Source organism: Pteronotus mesoamericanus, unplaced genomic scaffold (genome assembly GCF_021234165.1).
Source record: "Pteronotus mesoamericanus isolate MK-2021 breed Mesoamerican mustached bat unplaced genomic scaffold, CSHL_Meso_final scaffold_31, whole genome shotgun sequence".
Lineage (NCBI taxonomy): Eukaryota > Metazoa > Chordata > Mammalia > Chiroptera > Mormoopidae > Pteronotus > Pteronotus mesoamericanus.
Genome location: NW_026555312.1, coordinates 22,895,228 through 22,918,201, shown reverse-complemented (window position 1 = coordinate 22,918,201; position 22,974 = coordinate 22,895,228). Strand labels below are relative to the sequence as shown.

The following is a 22,974-nucleotide window of genomic DNA, read 5'->3' as shown; positions in this document are numbered from 1 at the left end:
CGGCAGATGTCCAGGAGGCAGCTGAAATGTAGGAATAGACCTCAACTGCTTTAAATTTATTATTTTAGTGTTAATTTGTATCTCTCAGCTATCAAAATTTTATCAGGGATACTAATAAGGGCAAACCTGACTGATTAAAGTTTGGATCTTCCCTCTGACACTATATACCTTTTACCTGAGGAATTAAGGAAAAAAGAAAGGATAAAGAGAGGTAGGATGGAAGGGAGGGAGGGAAGGAGGGGCTAGCAGGAAAAAAAGCAAACACCTTTTTAACACAGGTAACTTTCTACCTAGACATGACTGTCATATGCCCTAGTTAGAAAGTAAGAAAACAGGGAAACCCATATCCAGTCAGGCATACAGAGAACTATGTCACCACAGCTATGTTTATGTGAACTGAAATAGGACTATTTACTTTCCTTACCATAATTTACTCTTATAGTCTCTTTTTTTAAACATTGTCTATAAGAGAATAAACTGTCTACTCTTCAAAAGTAAACAAGTCAGTGTTGGATGATACTGTGATAGATTACCTCTCTTTTCTTCTTCTTGAGTCCCAGTTTTTATCTTTATCTTTATTTCTTCTTCGTTTATGTGGGCTCCTACTCCGATCCCTTCTGTGTCGTGAACACTCAGCATCCAAATAGCTTCCACCAGATTGTCGTGAGTCTACTGAAGCTGATCGCCTTTCTTCATTCCTGAAGCATAGAAAGGAACATTAATCAAGTAGTTTTAACCACTCATCTTCAGTATGGACCAGCCTGAAGTCCAATATTCTGTTTCAGAACAATGATAGACAGTGTCTAAATAAATATGTATAATCTTACATTCCTTTGAAGAGGGCAATCAATGAAACAAAGTTTTTATAAAATGTTTTACAACTCTGGTATTAATAACCTTGAGCAGTGGCAAGAAACAATAAGCATTCTGATGAATTATACTGTGCTACCAATGGCCTTGGAAATGCTAAAATTCAGTTCAACAGTTGTAGGTAACAGTTTCAAAAGAGAGTGTTTTTTACCAATAAACACAATGACATACTTTTCAGCATCATCCTCTGCTCTTTCCTGCTCTTCCTGCCAATGGTTACTGAGTTCTTCCATGTGCACATTTATCACATCCCGAATCACCTGAGGAGAATTTCAGATAAGAAAGCTATTCAAAAAATTAAGACTATAATGCTAGAAAAAAAATTACTGCTAACAATCAAATATTTATTAAAAGCTACGATACAATGGACTGTGGAATGTGTACAGTTAAGAAAACATAAAAAAGACAATAGTCAAATTGGAATATGACTAGTAGATGAAATTATATCAATGTTAAATTTGCTGGTTGATAACTATACTATGATTGTGTAAGAAAATATCCCTGTTCTTAAGAAATACATACAAAGTATTGAGAGATAAAGGATCGTGATGTATGGAACCTTTAAATGGTTAAGAAAAAAAATTCATGTACAGATAGAGAAAGAGAGAGCAAAAAATGTAATGATAGAGTACGAATGATAAGCAAATGGAGAAAAATATTGAAAATAGGTGATCTGTATAAAAGACACAGGAATTCTTTGGACTATTTTTAGTTTTGCAATTTATTTGTACATTTGAGATTGTTTACAAATAAAACTCTTTTAAAAAGGCCCTCATAATTAAGTCAAGATGGCATACAAAACATGAAACATTATAGTCACTTCACAAATACTTTCCCAGCAAGACTACGAATCACTCACCTAAGAAGCATTTAAAACTTTTTTCCCCCTATTTATTCTATGGCATCCTTAAACACAGGGCTGGTCACTATTTAGATGAAACTTAAATAGAAAGTTATAATTGTTTCCCTCATGTCTAATTAGGAAAGTTTTAAGAAGAAAGGTATGGGAAACATGGGGCAATCTAGGCGACACACACTACTTCAGGTCTGACTACATTTCTCCTCATCTCTAAGAAATTTTCAACAGCTCCTGAAATAAAAGATAACAATATCCAAACTCCTTAATAGAGCCTTTGAAGCCTTCCATGATTTTATTATACCACATAGTAGAAGCCAGCATTATCTCCTACTGGATACTTCTTCAAAATCCCTAAGTTGTAGCCACCCTGGATCCCAAATGGGTCTCTAAAAAACTCCTATACTTTTATTTATTTTTAGGAACTCTAGTCCCTCCACCTGGAAAGTCCTTATCCACTATTTCCCCTCCTCTACTATATTATCTAGTGGAAAATCTAAGGCAGGCCAAGGTCTAATTCAGGGAGTTACGTGAGTCACACACACTTGAATTCCAATTCCAGCCCTAGCACTTCCCTACTTGACTCTCTGACTAGTAGCTCTATGTGAACTCTGTGAAGCCCAAATGTCACTGGATGTGGTATCCATAGAGTCACATAGAAAGTGCCAATACACAGGCATTCCTTTACCCCTTTGGCTGCTTCTCCCCTTCTCTCAAACACTATCTTTTCTATGAAGCCTATACCAATCTTCCCTTACAAAAAAAAAAAATTGATCCCTCCTCCCACATACTTGGATCTCACCTTATGTTAGCACTTAACCACAATATGTATTTTGAAAGGTCTTTTCTTACCTGTTAAACTGTAATATGCTCCTTAAGAGTGGGGTTTGTGTGCATTTATCTTTACATACCCCAGAGGAGTTTGCTATGCCTAGTAACTACATTATGTAATAAATATTTACTGAAATTTGTCAAAGTTCAGGTTCTACTTTAGAGCAAACAAAAAGTATATGATATAAATGAAACTAGGAATAGATAAAATGTTAAAAATTCCTGATCAGATATAAATCAATAAAGAATTGTAAACACTGAAGTACTTATAGATGAAAGATATTTGGGATCTGTTTCCAGAATTACCAAGGAACAGGGCAGGGGAGAAAGATGGGAATATAATTAAAACAAGGAGATCATACGCTGATAATTGTTGAAGCGAGGTTATGGTACATAAGGGTTCCTTAGACTATTCCATCCACTTTAGTATATATTTGAATATTTCCATAATAAAATGTTAAACCATAAAATTGTACAGAACACTAGCAGCAACACAAACTTGATCACAAGGTATGAGATTAGAGAAGAAACAAATGATGTACAACCAAGTATTTAAGGGACTGTAAGAATCAGTATGGTAGCATAACATGGTTCCAGGCCTCAACTGGGAGAGATAAGTCTAAAACAGACAACTTAATTGCAAAAAGAACAGCATAAAATTAAGTGTTAAGATGTGGTACAGATCATAAGTGCAATAAGCTAGTAGATGGCTCAGAGTCAACTAGCACCTCATGGAAACAGTGCATATCAAGATTTAAAACAGTGAAGATTCTGGCTCAGGACAGAGGCATTGGAAGACCCTGGATACAACAAACTTATCGCTACACATAGAATAATTGTCCCCAGAAGAGGACCTGGGAGTTAGAGGAACAGCAACTCCACAGCAAAGGTAAAAGAGATGCATTGAGACGGGTAGGAGAGAGGCAGAGACACAGGCTTCCCTGGGTCCCCACCCCAGGCATGGTGACCTAGCTACAAATAGAAGGAATCCAAAAAAAATATGGAAATCTCCTTTGAATAGTAAAGGGATTACAGCCCACATCAGGCAGCCCAACCCTGGGATCTGGAACCAGAAAAACTAGCCCCCAAATGTCTGGTTTTGAAAATCAATGGGGATTAAGTCCAGGAGAAACACAAAATAGTAAGGAATAGAGAACCTGCTCTTAAAGGGATCATGTGCAGACCCACTCACCCTGAGATCCAGCACCAAAGCAATAGTTTGAAAGGGCTTAGAACATGAGGGAGACCCACTCACAAAACTTAAATTGAGTGCCAGAGAGGCAAGAGCCTGCTAAGACTTTCCCCAGGGGCAGAAGCACTGGTTAACATCATTTTTGCAATCTCATTCCAAATTGTTAGTGACAGAACTGGTATGTGCCATTTTTGGTGCCATTCCTCTGGCCTGCAAGCACAGGTAGAATGCTCTTCCCACTCCATGCTACTATCAGGCCAGGTAAACAGCCATGCCTTGCCTACCCCAACCAGTAGCCACACTATAACCAGTCAGGCAAGCACACTATGGCCCATCCTACCCATGCAGCTGCTGCACCACAGCCTGACCAGAAGAGTACCCTGCAACCAGCCCACCTCATACCGCAGCTGGCCCTGCCACAGGCCAAGAGTAAGTACAGCCCACACAAAGGATGCACCTTGAGTGCCTCGCTCTGGTAGGAAGAGGAGATGGTGCTTCTGGGCCCCACAGATCATCCATCTCCTATATAAGGCCACACCCCTTCAGGACTGGGAGAGGTTTGTCTAATACATAGACAAATACAAGGAGTCAGGTAAAATGAGGAAACAAATGTTTCAAACCAAAGAAAAAACCAAACCCAGAAAAATTTAATTAAACAGAGATATGCAACCTACCTGATAAAGAGTTCAAAGTAATAATCATAAAATTGCTCACTGAACTGTGGATGACCATAGTGAGAACATTAAGAGATAGAAAATATAAGAATACCAAACAGAAGTTGTAACTGAACTGGACAATACACTAGAGGGGTTCAAGAGCAAACTAGATGAAGTAGAAATAAAACTCAGTAAATAGGACAAAAAAGCAATGAAACAGACCCAGACAGAGCAACAAAATGAAAACAAAATTTTAAAAAGTGGAGACCCTTAAGCGATCTTTGGGACAACATCAAGTGGAATAACATTCACATTTTAGCAGTCCCCAATAGGAGAAGAGAGAAAGGACCATAAAAACTATTTAAAGGGCCCCAGGCTGGGAGGCTCAGTTGGTGGGAGCATCATCCCATGCACCAAAAGGTTGCAGGTTTGATCACTGGTGAGGGCACATACCTGGGTTGCAGGTTCGGTCCCCAGTTGGGATGCATACAGGAGGTAACTGATCAATGTTTCTCTTTCTCTCTCCCCTCCCTGCCTCATCTCTCTAAAATCAATACGTATATTCTCAGGTGAGAATTAAAATATATAATAATAATAAAAGGTTTTTTAAAGAGAAGTTGGTAAAAAATTTCCCTGATCTGACAAAGGAAACAGATCCTACATCCAGGAAGCCCAGAGAGTTCCAGATAAGATGAACCCAAAGAGTACCACATCAAAACAAATTATAATTCAAATGGTAAAGTATAAAGAGGATCTTAAGAGCATCAAGAGAAAAACAGCTTATTACATATAAGGCAAATCCCATAAGGCTATTGAAGATTTTTTTTCATCAGAAACTTATAAGCCAAAGGGTGTGGCATGACATATTCAAAGTGCTGAAAGAAAAAAAACTTCCAACCAAGAATTTTCTGCCCAGCGAGGTTAAAATTAACATTTGAAGGAGAGATTAAGAGTTTTCCAGATAAGCAAAAGCTTAAAGAGTTCATTACCGCTAAGTCACACTTACAAGAAATGTTAAAGGAAGTTTTCTAAGTGAAAAAGGCACTAATAGATAAGAAAATGTACATATGTAAAATTATCACTTGAAAAGGTAAGTACACAGTAGAGGTAGCAGATCAATCATGTATAAAGTGAATGTTAAGGTTAAAAGACAAAAGAAGTAAAATTAACTAAAATTACAATAATTAATTAAGGAAAACATAAAACGATATAAAATGTGTCATTAAAAATATAAAACATGGGTGGACAATGTAAAGCTTTGGAATGTGTTCAAAATTAAGTTGCTATCAACTTAAAAGAGACTATTGTATACACAGGATATTCAAAGTGATCCTCATGGTAACCACAAAGAAAAAACATAACAGTAAAAACACAAAAGAAAATGAGAAAGGACTCTAAACAAAAGACTAACGAAAGCCAGAAAGGACTAGAGAAGAAATGTAAAAGCACCTAGAAAACAATTAACAAAGTGGGAATAAGTACACTTATCAATCATTACTTTAAATGTAAATGAACTAAATGCAGCAATCAAAAGACACAAGAGTGGCTGAATGGGTAAAATAAGACCCATCTATATGCTGCCTGCAAGAGATTCACCTCAGAAGTGAGGACACACACAGACTGAATGTGAAAGGATGGAAGAAAATATTTCATGCAAACAGAAACAAACATAAAGCTGGTGTTGCTATACACAGACAAAATAGACTTTAAAACAAAGACTGTAATAAGACAAAGAAGAGCACTATTTAAGGGTAAAGAAGTCAATCCAGCATGAGGATATAACATTGAAAAATACATACGCACCCAGTACAGGAGAACTGAGATATAAATGCAAACATTAACGGACCTGAAGGAAGAAATCAAAAGCAATACAATAATAGTAGGGGACCTTAACACCCTGCTTAGAGTAATGGATAGGTCATCTGTCTAGACAAAAAAATCAATAAGGAAACATTAGCCATAAATGACACATTAGACGAGATGGACATAACCGATATATTCAGAATATTCCATCCAAAAGCAGCAGATTACATTCTTCTCAAGTGTACATATTCTCCAGGATAAATCAGGTTAGGCCCCCAAAAAGTCTCAGTAAATTCAAGACTGATATCATATCAAGCATCATTTCTGACCACAATGGTATGAAACTCATAAATCAATTACAAGAAGATAATGGAAAAAACCACAAAAACCTGGATATCAAAAATAGCATGCTAAGAAACAACCAGTGAAACATCAAACAAATCAAAGATGAAATTAAAAAATACCTGGAGACAAATGAAAACAGAAATATGACATATCAAAATATGAGAAACAGAACAAAAGCAGTTCTAAGAGGAAGTTCATAATACAGGCCTAACTCAAGAAACAGAAAAATGCCAAATAAACTATCTAACTTTACACCTAAAGAAACTAAAAGATGATAAAAGGAACCCAAAGTTAATAGGACTATGGAAATAATAAAGATCAGAGGGAAAACAAATATAATAGAGACAAGAAAAAAAAGAAGAAAAAAATCAAAGACACTAAGATTTGGTTATCTGAAGAAATAAATAAAATGAATAAAACCTTAGCTAGACTGACCAAGAAAAAAAGAAAAGCTCAAATAAATTGAAAATGTAGGAGAAGTTGTTATAACTGATACCACAGAAATGCAAAGGATAAGAGACTACTATGAACTATTATATACGAAAAAAATCCGCGAGCTAGAATAAATGGATAACTTCCTAGAAACATACACTCTTCCAAGACTGAATCACGAAGAAAAAGAAAATCTGAATAGACCAATTACTAGTAAAGAGATTGAATCAATAACCAAAACCTCTCAACAAATAGAAGTCCAGGACCACATGGTTTCACTGATGCATTCTTCCAAATGTTCAAGATTTAATATCTATTCCTCTAAATTCTTCTGAAAAACTGAAAAGAAAGGAACCCTTCTGAACACATTTTACAAGGCTAGCATTATCTATACCAAAACCAGATGAGGACACCACAAAAAAAGAAAGGTACAGGCCAACATCCTTGATGAACATAGACGCAAAATCCTCAAGAAAATATTAGCAAACTGAATTCAACAATAAATTAAAAGATCCCACACCACAGTAAAGTGGGACTTACTCCTGGTATGTAAGGATGGTTCAACATCCATAAATCAATCAACATGACGCACCACGTTAACAAAATGAAGAATAAAAATCATATAATCATCTCAATAGATGCAGAAAGAGCACTTGACAAATTAACATCCATTTATGATAAAAACTCTTGACAAAGTGAATACATAGGAAAAGTATCTCAACCTAATAAAGCTTACATATGACAAACAGCTAATATACTCAATGGTGATAAGGTGAAAATTTTTCCTCTAAGACTGGGACAAGACAATGATGACCACTTTCACCGTTTTTATTTAACATAGTATATAGGAAGTCCTAGCCCCAGTAATTAGACAAGAAAAAGAAATAAAAGGCACACAAATCAGAAAGGAAGAAGTAAAACTGTATTTGTACATGACATAATACTACATATAAAAAACCTTAAAGACTCCACCAAAAAAACTGTTATAACTAGTAACTGAATTCAGTAAAAGTGCAGAATATAAAATCAACATACAGAATCTGTAGCATTTCTATACACTGATAACAAACTATCAGAAAGATAAATTAAGAAAACAATTCACTTTACAACTTCATCAAAAAGAAAATACCTAGGAATAAATTTAATCAAGGAGGTGAAAGACCTGTACAATGAAAATAATAGACACTGGTGAAAGAATATGAAGACACAAATAAATGGATTTGAAAAACTAGTATCATTAAAATGTCAATACTACCCAAAGCAATCTGCAGATTCAATAGAATCCCTATCAAAATTCCAATGGCCTATTTCACAGAACTAGGACAAATAATTTTAAAATGTGTATGAAGCACAAAAGGCCCTGAATAACCAAAGCAATCTTGTGAAATTAGAACAAACCTGGAGGTATCATGCTCCCTGATTTCAAACGATACTACAAAACTGTAGTATCGAAACAGTATATGGTATTGGCACATAGACACACAGACCAATGAGAACTGAAAGCCCAGAAATAAATTCGTAGATGTGTGTGTGTGTGTGTGTGTACATACGCACACATATACACAATTAATTTATGACAAAGGAGCCAAGAAAATAGAATAAAGAATGAACAGTCTCTTTAATAAATGGTGTTTTGAAAATTGGATAGCCACTTGCAAAATAATGAAACTAGACAACTATTTTATACCATGCACAAAAATTTAACTCTAAATGGATTTAATTTGAATGTAAGACCTGTAACCATAGAATTCCTAGAAGAAAACACATGCGGTAAGTTTCTTAATACTGGTCTTACAAATGTCAAGGAATAGACCAATTACTAGTAAAGAGATTGAATCAATAACCAAAACCTCCCAACAAATCAAAGTCCAGGACCACATGGCTTCACTGATGAATACTTCCAAATGTTCAAGATTTAATACCTATCCCTCTCAAACTCTTCTAAAAAACTAAAAAGAAAAGAACCCTTCCAAACACACTTTTGTGACTCTCACTCCAAAGGCAAGGGAAACAAAAGCAAAAAATAAACCAATGGGACTACATCAAACTAAAAAGTTTTGCACAGTGAAGGAAACCAACATTAAAAAGAAAAGGCAATTTACTGAATAGGAGAAAATATTTGCAAATCCTATATCTGATAAGAGGTTAATATCCAAAATATACTAAAAACGCACACAACTCAACAACAGAAAACAAACCACCCAATTAAAAAATGGGCAGAAAGTCTGGACATTTTACCAAAGACATATAGATGGCCAACAGGTACAGGGGAACATGTTCAACATCACTAATTACTAGGGAGATACAAATCAAAACTACAATGAGATATCACTTCACACCTATCAGAATGACTACTATCAAAAAGGCAAGAAATAACAAGTGCTAGAGAGGATGTGGAAAAAAGGTTAAACCTCACATGCTGTTGGTGAGACTATAAACTGGTGTAGCCACTATGGACAACAGCATGGAGAGTCCTCAAAAAATTAAGAATAGAACTATCATATTACCCACCTATTCTACTTCTGAGTATTTATCCTAAGAATATGAAAACACTAATTTGAAAAGAAATGTGCACTACTATGCTCATTGCAGTATAGCCAAGATATAGAAACAACCAAGTGTCCACGAATGGATGAATGAATAAAGATGTCACAAATGCACAATCCTACTGAGCCATAAAAAGAAATGAGACCTTGCCATTTGTGACATTATGAATGGACGTTGGGGGTATAAGTGAAATAAGTCAGGAAGAGAAAGACAAATACCATATGGTTTCACGCATAAGTGAAACCTTTTAAAAACCAACAACAAATAAACAAAAAACAAAAACAAATTCATTGTTACAGAGAACAGACTGGTGGTTGCTGAGGGGAAGGGGGTTGGGCAGTGAGTGAAAGGTGGAAAGGGGTCAATTGTATGGTGATGATAGGAGCTGGGCTTTTGGCGGTGATCACTTGTAGTGTCTATAGATGGTCAAAGTATAGTTGTACACCTGGGACTTACATAATAGAAAGAAAGATTTGAACAGCAAAACAAGGAACATTTCTGATGAGAAAACAACATGTATTAGGACATGTAGGTGAGACTAAAGCTGTGTAATCAGACACAGTTTAAGAGACATGCTTGACTAAAGCAAAAAAAAAAAATGCTTGGTAGAGTGAGGCCAGATGGTGGAAAATCTTTGAAATCATGGAGAGAAGCAAGAAATAATGTGGAAACAATTAGGGATTCAATGAGGAAATTATTTAGCATCTGGGCACGGTAATTCATGTACCAAAAAATTCATCAACTCTAACTATCCAATAAATGACATCTGAAAATAAATCTAGATATACAAGAGATTACTGTAACTAATTATAAAATTTTAAAATACACATTATTAAATTATATAAATTATAAATAATTTAAACCAAGACATTCATTTCTTACGCCCAAATATTTACTAGAGTACATAAAAGCATACTAAAATTTCTGCAAAAAAAAAAAGCGATTTATTGAGCAATTTGTATCCACATTTATAATCTCAATCAATTCCTATATTGTGATAAAATGAAAAAAAAAAAGATTCCTTTTTTTTAAATCCTCACCTGAGGACATGGCTACTGCTTTTAGAAAGAGGGGAAGGGAGGAAGACAGAGTGGGAGAGAAATATCTATGTGAGAGAGAAACATCTATTGGTTCCCTCTAATGTGTGCCCCAGCTGGGGACTGGGCCCACAACCCAGGCATGTGCCCTGACCATGAATCGAACCGCAAACTTTTGGGTCACTGGACAATGCTCCAACCAAGTGAGCCACACCAGCTAGGACTAAAAAATAATTCTTAAAAAGCTCAAATAGCTTGCCTAAGTCAAACAGCCAATGATAAACAGCAGAATCAAAACTTAAGCCCAGGTCTGCTGAAAGCCAAAATCCTCTTACTACTTTCTCAAAAGTAGGTATTTATATAAAGTTTTTGTACCTTAAAAAAACTTTGGTTAGAGGGCGGGTCTGAAAGTGATGGAACAAATGCAAAGTAGGTGTGGCCAGCTTGAAGACACTTCTTTTCAGAAAATATCTAAGGAACTGTGGAAATCCACAGAACAGACTTAGAAAACTACCTAAGAGAAATGTCTGTTCTCAACAAATCTCTACAAGATTATGTAAAGCTTACCTCAGTATATGACTTCTTGGTTATGTGAACATTCTTGGCTCTATAGGACTGGCGTCTTCTTTTATAATCCCTCACTTCTGCCAGGATTTCAAGATAAGATTTTGGACTTTTTCGACTATTATCTAATAAAAGAATAAAGCAAAATTATTATATCCTTAGAAACTTTTAAATTTTTATAAATTAGCAGGAAGGAACACTGCAATCATATTTCAACATGTTTCAATGTAGGACACAAAAATACTCTAAAAATTCTACATTATATAAGTGAGCTTAACTTTCATACCATTCATTTTTTTCTAGCCATTAAACATAACTGTTTAGGTACATAGATTAAAGAAAGCAACACCACAGCTGTAAGTGAGATTCCTACAGAAGGAAGTGATGCTTAATATAAAAATCAGAGAGCAAAATTTCATGTACTGAATAAACATTTTTTCATGTGAATATCAAATAATACAAAACCATCCTAGTCCTACTCAAAGTGGCCTGAACAATCATCTTAATACTGAAAGAATGGAATGACAGTTAAGAAATATAAAACCATGGTATTCATCTCAAACCTTGATTGACTTTTGCAGCCAAGTCTACAAAGAGATCACTGTCATTTTCGATAATTTGAGAATCAGAGCGCTGTTTCTTTGTCTCCTCAATTACAAAATCATAGAGGGCAAGACGATCAGCTTGGGTCAGATCACAAACAAACCGTTTGTGATTCAGAGGAACTTCAACAGGTAATGTAGAATAAATCCCTAAAGTAAAAATAAAACCACAAGAATAAACAATACATGAAGTAATGTAGACTTAAAATGTACTACTAATCTTGAAACATGCGCTATAATAATGCAGTGTTAACACAATTTTTTTCATAGTAATCCCTAAATTACAAAATAACAATGTGTGTGGTAAATGATAAACAATGACTCTATCATGAATGCTACATCCACATAAAGGATATATTGTGGATATGTGCTATTCTCTCCAACAATGTTAAGACAGATCTTGTGAAGGCAGGAAACAATTACCATAAGACAATTTACTCGTAAGAAAATTTTTTGGGTAACAATTTTTAAAAGGCTAGCCACATTATAAAAGTAGATATTAACTTCATTTCTGTTTATATGTCTTTTCCCCCCATAAAAGCTGACGGGGAAACTTTAATAGGTAACAAACATTATAGTTCTTTTGAAAATAAACTATGGAAATATGAAAAACACAGTAAAGAAACATCTTTTTTATGTGAAACATCAAGCTAGTTGTTCCATATTCAAAATACATCCCATTTGTGCAATGACTCAGAGCTAGGGACCAAAAAACAATTAAGTAGCAGAAATCCCACACTTCTTTAGACCAGAGAAAGAAAGACTAAATTGAGCCTAAACTTGTTTTGATTTTCTGAAGATGAAAGGTTAACAGCAGTGCCCCCACAATAGTTACAGAATTTTCTAAAATCTGCTCATTAATGAAAAAAAGTAAATACAATACCTTGATATGATGTATTAAACATTGAAGAAAATTTTTGAGATTCAAATGTTCTCAAAGAAATAAAAAAAATTATTGTAACTGTAAATAAAACAATTTAAAACGATAGTCCCAGAACTTGGTGTTCACCAATGCTAAGAATATGAGCTACTAAATAAATCCTTTTAATATTTGCTAGGTTACCCTACAGTAATAACTCTGGCTAATAGAACAATGTAAAAATATTTGCTAGATTGCCCCACAGTAACCTAACTCTGGCTCATAGAACAATGTAAAATCAGTAGCTTTTTTTAGATACTTATATTTGATAAAGCTTAATCTTGTTGGCTTCCTAAGATGGAAAAAAAAAAAAATCAAGTCAAAGCATACTATGAACCAAGCATTACAACACACACACAAGATTACTTTATATTTGTCTACAAATTAAGAGGATAGCTACACTGAATCTGAGTCTGTGTTTAACAGCTATAGATAACAATACATGGCAATTTGTACTAGTCAGAGGATTTTGAATTTGGGGAAGAAGAGTTCCCTTTCAAGTCAATTAATTTTACTGTACTTCTGATAGACACTAGGAAAAGCCCTTTTGTGCAGCCAGATGTTAAAACATTTCATTATATTATATAAAAATGAGTTAGCCTTGATAAACCTAATATTTTTGAATATAGGTTATAAAAGTTTGGGAGAAAAATGAGAAAAGATTAGAAAACCTAGATGTACAGTCATGCACCACTTAATGATGGAGATATGTTCTGACAAATGCCTCATTAGGCAATTTCATCATTGTAAGACTATCGTAAGAGTGCACCTACACAAACCTAGGGTGTATAGCCTACTACATACCTAGGCTATATAATACACCCTATTGCTCCTAGGCTATTGGCCTGTACAGCATGTTATTATTGTACAATACTGCAGGCAATTGTAACTCAATGGTAAGTATTTATGTATCTAAACATAGCTAAACCTAAAAAAGGTGGAGTTAAAATACTGTATAAATGGTAAAATGTTATGTGTGGGCGTGTGGCTTAAGGAGGCATGGAGAGAGGGCCGTGTAGGGAGGCACCATGGGAGAGGATGTAGACATCAGGAAGAGGGAGGAAAGAAGGGAGAAATAGAAGAAAGGGAAAGGGAGAGAAAGGGAAGCAGAAGTAGAGATCTAAAAAGACACAGAGAAAGCTTGAGATGAGAATAAAAGGGGGAGGAGAGAGGAAGGGAGAGAGAGAAGGGGTCGAAGAGTGAGGGGGTTGGTTTTTTAAATGGCCCTGGGAGGAAAGAGAGATAAAAGAGAAAGGGATAAAGGGAAATGAGTTTGTGTGCTGGAGTGTGTGCGTAGGGATGGATGTGAGGTGGACCAGGGAACCCCTGGGCTCCCCTCCTCCTCAGCAGGCTCCCTTCACTCTGTCAATAACTGTAGACTCCAGCCAGGGGCAGGGTGCAGGGCAGGCAGGTAGACAATATACTGAGGCTCCCTTCTATTTAAAGCATCCAGAGCTAGCAGTAAATTCAACATCTTAGTCGGGTCCAGCCTTTTCTTTCAATGTCGCAAACAAACCCACTTAAAATCCATTATAATCTTATAGATCACTGTTGTATGCAGCTTGTTGTACACCAAAACGTCATTATGCAGTGCATGACTGTATTCTAAACAAGCTCCACATAAACCTTTGCTTGTTAATTTCAAACAAAGAAATATAATTTCCTCCTTGAAATATACCGGGGTTTTTCATTGCTCATCTTAACTTTCTCTATGGTGAAGACTGATACTTAAATTCCTTAAAATTCAACTAAAATTCCAAATCAAGACTATAATATTGTGACAGTGACTAAGATAAAGTTTAGAAATTTGAATGATACTTTTAAAAGGATATCATTTGCAAAAGGATACTGCATATCTTTAAATAAGGAGTACATTCAGGTTCCTAATTCCTCTTTATACTCACCCCAATTACTGAAAAAGAAAAAGTACAGGAAAAGTTAAACAACAAACTGCATTTGAATTGTTCAGAACATAGATATTTCTGACAAAAAAATGGGTAAACACACTTACATAAGCTTACATTTCCATAAAATGTAAATTTTCAAACATAAGTTTCTATGATTTAGGGGTACATCTCCACGTGCTGTCATCATACAAATTCTGCACCATTCTAGCTACTCTTTCGGACAGTAGTTTTTTTAAAAAAATTTTGGTAAAATACACATAAAATTTACTATTTTATCCATTTTTAAGTGTATACTTCATTGACATTGGTGTATTCACGTTGTGCAACTATCACTTCTTTCTGTCTCCATAACTTTTCATCACCCCAAATTGAAACTTTTTAACAACTCTAATTCTCAATTCTTCCTTATTAGTCACTTTTGCCATCATAGGGCATCTTAAACATATGAGATACAGTATTAAATATTAACAAGAGGTATTGTTTCCAAGATACAAGTTTAGAATTTTAGGGAGAATTCATACAGAGTCAATTTCTTAACATTGGAGATAAAGAAATTACAGCCCACAGAAGCAAAATGACTTGCCAAAGTCTCACAAGCGGTAAGAACAGATCAGCTCTAGACTCACTATAATGCTGTCCCTTTAGGGTTCTTTAGCCATAGTACACTGATCTTCAAATCACGGCCATGACTCAAATACAGGTGACTCTTGAACAAAGCAGTAGTTAGGGGTACTAACCCCCCTTTTCCCCATGCAGTCGAAAATCCTCAGATAACTTAACTCCTTAAAAACTTAACTAGAGTCAGCCCTCAGTATCTGAGGGGGTCTGATGCCAAGAAACTCCACGGATACCAAAATCTGTGGACATTCAAGAGCTTTATAAAAATTGGTGTAGAACAATGTAGACAGTTGGTCCGTCACATCTCTGGATTCCCAACCGTGGATTGAAAATATTGGTTTGGTATCCAAGTAGGATCCTCCTAGGATACCAAACCTGTGGATGTGAAACCCACAGATAGAGAGGGCCAACTGTATTTATTGAAAAAAAAATCCACGTATTAGTGGGCCTGTACAGTTCAAATCCATTTTGTTCAAGTGTCAATTGTATGTCATGAAACTGAGGTCCAGCAACTTGAATCTTTAATACTGAAGAAAAATGATAAACCACTAAATATAAAATCATTGTTTATGATTGAAATTAATATTTTGGTTATAAAATTAAACAAAGTAATTATATCCAAAAATAAATAGATCTAATGGTTATTTAAGCTTTCACATAGATGAATTGAGACTTAATAAAACTGACGAAATGAAAACAAATATAACCTAATCAAAACACTTATAATTTAATGAATCACAAACAAAATGTTAATTTTATGGGAAAATGTAAAACTGTTATGTTAGTCATCTTCCTTCAAAATAAATACATCACTTTTGTATTATGGTAAAATGTCTAAGACATAAGTAAGACACAAAAAATAATCTCTGTTGAGAAATTGCAGAACTCTATACAAGATGAAAAATGGTTTTAAAAAGAGGGTTATAGATCATATAAAAGGTTATTCCTAACAATTAAATCTTACTTTCAGCTAGTGTAAAAATTCAACATCAAATCAAAGTTCCTCTTAATTATTATTTGAGGTATTGATTCAAAGTAATTCGTTGCTTTGGTGAAGAACTAAACTCAATGTCCGAATCTGCCTTATTACTCAGTTATATAAATAAATAATTCAGAATATTAGAAAATGTTCTAGAAAATTACTCATATATATATATATATATAAATTCTCACCCATTTCACTATCTTAATATTGCTGACTATACATTAATTTGCTTAGAAATTAAATTGCTTAGACAATAACAGCTACCAATCATTAGTTAAGGCCAGTTTAGCATTCATTTTCTCTATTGCTCTAAAAACACCAGAGGTAGTTTTATATTACAGATAAGGGAGCAAAAACTCAGAAAAGCTGCCCTTTGTACAAGGCCAAGCAGCTTATTTATTTCTTTAAAATAAGCTTACCCAAAGGAAAATACACAATGAACAGTACTAATAGTACTATGTACAGATTTGAAGTTTGTGATATTCTTCTACTTAATCATGATGGACATAATAAATAATGAATGCATTTAAGCAAATCTAGAAGCCACAAATATCACTAAATGTAGAATTTCTAACAGAATGCAGAGTAACTCAATGCAAGGTTTGTGCCAAAATTCAGAACTTGGCTCTTGATCCAGCTTTGCTATTATCCAGCAAAGGAGTGTTAATTCTCTCAGGTGTCCCTCTACTGTCTCACCTACTATGGAAGGGAAAACACTCATCCATCCTATCACAAGTTTGTTGTGAAGGAGTAATAAAACATACAACAGAGCTCTGAAAAAAAATCTCTTTTAAAATATAAAAGTATTGAGGACCTCTAGAATAAATACACCAGAACCTTATCTTTTCTATGGAGTTTGTTCCCTTATCTATAAAAAGCAAACACTAGATTAAATGATCATCTAGTTTTTAAACTCTCATATAAATTCACTATATCTACCAAACTAGGTAAGGTAAAAAAAAGTCCTTTAACAATCCATTCAAACATACACAAACAAAAAACGTCTGTTTTTTAATCGGTTGATTAACTAAACAGGGGCAATGAGTAGAACCAATAATAGGGGCCCAAAAAAGGCTTGACTGATCACAGCTTATTATCTCTTCAATAAAACAAAAGTCAAATGTCTCCCTCAAAGAGAAAAACCTGGAATTTAGCACAAAAATACATAAAAATAGGAGCTTCAAAACAGGAAATGTACATCTGGCTGTTGTAAGAAACCAATGTAAGGTAGACTAAGGGCAAGGGACTTCCTCTTTCCAAAGCCACAGTGCAACTCAGAGAGAAATCAACCCCAGATATTGGCTTAGAAATATGGGTTAAGACCCTGACCTTCAACAAGGGAGAAAACAAATCATAATAATGGGCTGGTGAATATAATTCAGTTAGAAAGAAGAGTGAGGAAAAAAAAGATAAGATGTCCAGGGAAAGCCACCTTCAGAAGGTTCATAAGAATACTCAGATCCTTATAAAAGTCGCCAGTCATGCTTAGGTTAGATTTTATGTCTAGGTTCAAAACTCTATTAACTCTATTTACTCGTTTACTTCTATGTTTTTGATGGGTTAAGTTTTCTTTCAATTTCCTAAAAGCTCACACTTAAATATTCTAATCTAGTCTCTGTAAAGTCAGTCCCAGGCATAAACTCCTAACCCAACTCCAAAGCTGGGCATGAAGGGATCCACAAACCCTCTGAAATCGTGTGTAACACTTGGTGTTTGTGCTTTATTCTTAGGGGCAGCTGTGGAGACTAATCTCTTTTAGCCTAAGTCTTCCTTTTATACTGCATTTCAATATTCTTACATTTAACAATGGGTTAATTCTCAAGAGAGAGGGGAAATCTCAGGGAGAAACAGTCGCACCAAATGGGATTTATTTACTAAACAATCACAATTTTAAAAATTATCTACAAGGCAATCTCACCTCTTGGGTAATTCCAAAGCATGAAGCCCTAGCTGAAGACTGTCCTAGTGAAACTCGTGCATTTGAGCAGAAAATATCTAACAAATGAAGGTGACACCAAGCACAGTAGTCTAATGTTAAATGTAAAACTTAACCTTTCACATCTAATTGTTTTCACAAGATTTTTCTTCAAAATTACTAATGTGCTTATGGGAGAAAAATAGTTTGACTGTTTAATTAGCTCAAAATATGATGCCACTTACTTTGATTATAAGAATCACCATCTTTTCCAACTGTGGTTCTAGCTTGTTTAATTATCTGGAATTGTGAGTCCTTATCTGTCAAAAAATCCATAAATACTAAATATGAATCATCATTGTCCACAATTAGATTATCAACTGGTTTCCAATCCAATTTAGACACATCAACAAATCTTTGAGAATCTTAAGAGAAAATACCCAAATCACCACCTAGGTAATATAAATGCAGAACTCTTTCGGATCTATGTAGATCCCAATAAGTAACCAGGGTTCAGGTGGTTCAGAAAACATTATAATCAGGCACATAACAGTAGCTGCTACAAATTTTAGCAACCAATAATACTTAGCATTTCTTGAATCCTAGGTAAGGGTCAGGCACTATTTTAAGAGTATTACACACGTCATATTTAATCCTCACAAAAGTGCTATTACCATCATCTCCTTTCTAAATTTTATAAAGAAATTTAGGCAACAAACAGGTTAATAACTTTGCTGAAAGTCCCACATCTGTTAGTGACAAAACCAAAAGCTGAATCAGGGCCTTCTGATTTTAGAGCCCAAGTTTTCACCCTATTGGAACACATTTCCATCTTCAGTCCTATCTTCAAACTGTGTGTGTGGCCAGATTTTTGTTATAACCAAGAAGAAATGTGTCTGTCTGAATGCACAAGGCTTTGCAGGGTTTTCACTGACTATTAATATAAGCCTGGTCTCTAAATTTCAGATTACAAAAACTAGTTTCACCACACATTAATCAATTCTACATTCTCATAAAGTACAAAATGACCTTAATCATAAGCATACTTACAAATTCCATTATTCTGATAATTCAAAAATGAATTATCAATACGTAGATATGCGTGTGTGTGTGTATATATATATATATAGTAAGGTATTTTAAAATTATAATCTATTAAGTTAATACTTACTCAAAGTGATTGAAGGTATCTTTACATTCTCATAGAAAAATTCAGAATTATACATTTCATCCTAAACAGTCAAAAATAAAACAAAACTTAGTGTTCTTAAGGATCAAATGATTAACTTATTTTAAGATTTGACATAAATCAGCAGTATATTAGTATCATTTAAATATCTCTTGCAATAACTTGCAAAATTAGGCTAGTACCATTCTACCCTACAAATGACTATTATTTTATGTCAGAAAACTTCACTATATACCTTCTGTATATTGTGAATTTATTAATGCATGAATTACATGACATATACATAATAAATATATGGTACCTCTTCTTCTCTCGTGTAGCCCAGTTTCCTCAACCTACACGATACCATGTGCTTTGCTAAAGATGACTTAGGCATGTGATGGTTGGAATCATAAGGGCATATCACAACTTCATCCTATAAAAACCAAACGGAATCAAAGAAAAGAGATATATAATACTTAAAGATTTAAATAATTATACCATTAAATGTTTACCACTTAATTAAGTGGTACTGTCCAGTTATGTCCTCTTCTGCAGGCCTCTCCCAATACCCTGTTTGAGCGTATGTGCATAAAATTTTTAAAAACCTTCCCCTTATAGCCTCTGTCCCTTCCCACCACCCCATCAAAGCCCAACTCTGAAAGATTTGTTCACAGTCACTGCCTCAACAACCTCACCTACCAGTAAGTAGGTTACTAACAATCTTCTTACTATTACAGCCAAAGCACATGTCATAGTCCTTAAAATATTTGAATGCTCAAAAGGTCACAATCCAATTGTCTATTCCTGTCATTCTGAGACTTTTTATGTTCCTTCTCCCTCTCTGGTTCCTTCTACCTGGTCTCCCCTAAAGCTGTCTTCTTTGTTCTACCTATCCCCCTTTACTTTTTTTTTCCAGAAGGACCATGTACACCTGGGATACACATATACTTTTGTTTTTTGAATTTATGGCAGCCATTAGCTTGTTCTATGAGTCTGTTTCTGTTTTGTTTATTCGTTTTGTTTTTTGTTTTTTGTAAGATTCTACATAAGTGAAGTCATATACTATTTGTCTGCATCTGACTTACTTCACTTAGCATAATTCCCTCAAGGTCCATCCATGTTGTCGCAAATGGGAGGATTTCCTTCTTTTTTACTGCGGAATAATATTCCATTGTGTATATATACCACTACCTGTCCCCCTTTAAATACTGGTGTTTCATGTAGGTCTAGCCAGTAGCCTTCTGCCATTTGATATATACTTACTGGAAGAACTTATGGCTTCAATTTTCACTATATAGTGAAAACTACCAAAATTTATTGGGTTGGCCAAAAAGTCCCTTATGTTTTTCTGTACAATGGCTCTAATAGTGCTTAGTTGCCTTTAAGTTCATTCGAAACAATTTTGTTAGATTGTATTGTGACAGCTGTCTTACCAGTGTGCATTTAAAAAAATTGGTGAATTTTTGTGCAGCCATTTTAATATTGAAAATGGAAGAAAATACCCAACATTTTTTGTGTATTATGCATTATTATTTCAAGGAAGGTAAAAACACAACTGAAACATTAAAAAAAGATTATAAAGAAAGTGCCATGACTGATAGAACGTGTCCAAAGTGACTCGTGATGTTTCCTGCTGGAGATTTCTCGGTTCCTGCTGGATGACGCTCCATGGCCAGGTAGACCAGTTCAAGTTGATAGCGGATAAAATCTAACCATTAATTGAGAACAATCAACTTTTTACCGCGCGGGAGGTAGCCAACATACTCAAAATAGGCAAATCAATAAAGCTATTGGAGAAAATGAAAAATGTGTCTTTTATTTTACAGAACCTAAACAGACTTTTTTTGCCAATCCAATATATAAATCAAATATACGTAAAATGCCTCTGGGCAGTCAGTTATGTAATTTAAACCTGACAGAAATTATTGCAGCATAGTAAAGCAAAAAGAATTTAGAGGTCATGAATTGTTCCACATTGGAACACTTTCCTTCCTCACACACCTTTAAGAAAAATCAGAATTGGTCACTCTAATACACGTGCCGACATTTTTTCAAAAAAATTTAACTCTCAGAAGAGTTGCGTCACCGTCTCTTAGTGATATACTTGAATAATTCTAGAATCTAGAATTGGGCGCTCTCCCAGTCAGAAGTGCACAATTTTATGCAGAGAAAGGTGAGCTGAACTATCAAGCTCTCCCTACACGGAATCCGGCGCCACAGCGGAATCCATGTGACAGATGACAAAGCAAACCACCACCTCCTCTGCTAGCAGTACCTTGAGACCCACTCAGGTATTTTCTACATGAACACCAGATTTGCCATTCCCTCCTCACCCAGAGCATTTTCACGTTTTCTTTAAACCCGAAGTTGCCGGGGAGGCGCGCCGCACATGAGGGGGTTGAGGAGCGCTCCGGGGGCCCTCGCGCGCCCAGCCCGCGGTCCGGGGAGTCAGGGGCGCTCCCAGCCTGTCCCGGAAGCCCGCCGCGGCTCTGCTCACAGGCGGGGGCTCCCATGTCCTCTCCTTCGTGGCCCCAGCGTGGCTCCCTCGACCGTCAGAGAAGATCGCAGGCTCAGGGCCCCCAAAGGGACTCCGCACCGCTCACCTCTGCCGCTTCCTCCTTCCCGGGGTCCAGCCGATCCAGGCTCCAGCCCAGGGACGTCGTCACCTCCTCCAGCCTCCGACAGCAGCTCTCCACGAACTCGGACAGTTCCTCCTGCAGCCGCCGCCGTTCCTCCACGGGTGGAGGCTCGCCGTCCATGGCCGCACCCCATCGGCTAAGAAGCTGCGGCTGAACTGTCGGCGGCCCGCTAGGGCTTCTGGGAGTTATGGGCGGGGTCACTCCGACACGTGACTAGAACCGCCTATAGGGACCGGCCCTCAGCTGTCATTTTGAGAGGTGTTTTCCTAGCTCTTTCAAATATCGCTGTTTTAGTCCCACTGCTCCTGGATTCATTTGCTCCTGGCCTTGCGTGACCGGCATTACCAACCGCCACATACTTTTTAAAAGAGCAGTTTACATCTAAAGAGAAGTTTAAAGAATAAATTTATTCTGTACAGTAAGCATTCGCGTAGCTGTCCTTCAGCTCATTAGCTGTTAACATCTGGCCACGTTCGTTTGCTTTCTCCCGCTCTATCCACCTACACAGCCCCACACACAATTTTTGCTGAATTATTTGAAAGTATTGAATAGGCTGCAGATACTTCACCCCAAATGTCCGTATGAATCTTTTAAGAATGAAGACATATACCTACATAACCACAATAAATGATCAAACCTAAGAAAATCATTTCAAAATATCGTCTAACATATAGTTCATATTCAAATTTTCCCAGTTGCCCCCCAAATTCCTTATTTTTTCAACTGATAAGCTATCATTGATTTACTGTCTCCTTTAATCTACAACAGTCTCCCCTTCTCTCCTGTTAAAATTAAGTCATTGAATTTTGTCAGGAGCCCCAACCACTTGTCTTGCAGAATGTCCCTTTTTGGGTTTGTCAGATTTTTTTCCTTTCTGGTTAGATTCAGTTGAAGCGTTTTTGCAAGGAGATGTGTGTACCACTTTATTACATCTCATAGGGGACATATATTTTAGATTCTCTACTAGTAAAATGAAATTTGATTACTTGGTAAAGGTGGTAGCTATATCTCTCCATTTTAATAGCACATTGTGTCTTGGTAATTGGTAATCTGTGGGGTATCTTGAGGTCATATGAATGTCTTGT

At 35.8% G+C, this 22,974-nt stretch overlaps 1 protein-coding gene across 2 annotated transcripts in view; it reads right to left on the bottom strand.

The window, feature by feature from the left end:
• The window catches only part of SNRNP48 (small nuclear ribonucleoprotein U11/U12 subunit 48), a 35,066-nt gene extending 13,026 nt beyond the window's left edge, over positions 1–22,040 (bottom strand). For both annotated transcript variants that reach the window (XM_054591933.1, XM_054591932.1), the window contains exons 1-8: positions 21,854–22,040; positions 19,570–19,683; positions 19,251–19,311; positions 18,325–18,399; positions 11,697–11,885; positions 11,137–11,258; positions 1,042–1,130; positions 534–698 (exon numbers count right to left, since the gene is read on the bottom strand). In XM_054591933.1, coding sequence (XP_054447908.1) covers positions 534–698; positions 1,042–1,130; positions 11,137–11,258; positions 11,697–11,885; positions 18,325–18,399; positions 19,251–19,311; positions 19,570–19,683; positions 21,854–22,009 — 971 coding nt within the window. In that variant the 5' untranslated portion in view covers positions 22,010–22,040. The remainder of the gene's footprint in view (positions 1–533; positions 699–1,041; positions 1,131–11,136; positions 11,259–11,696; positions 11,886–18,324; positions 18,400–19,250; positions 19,312–19,569; positions 19,684–21,853) is intronic.
• Positions 22,041–22,974: the final 934 nt, after the last annotated feature.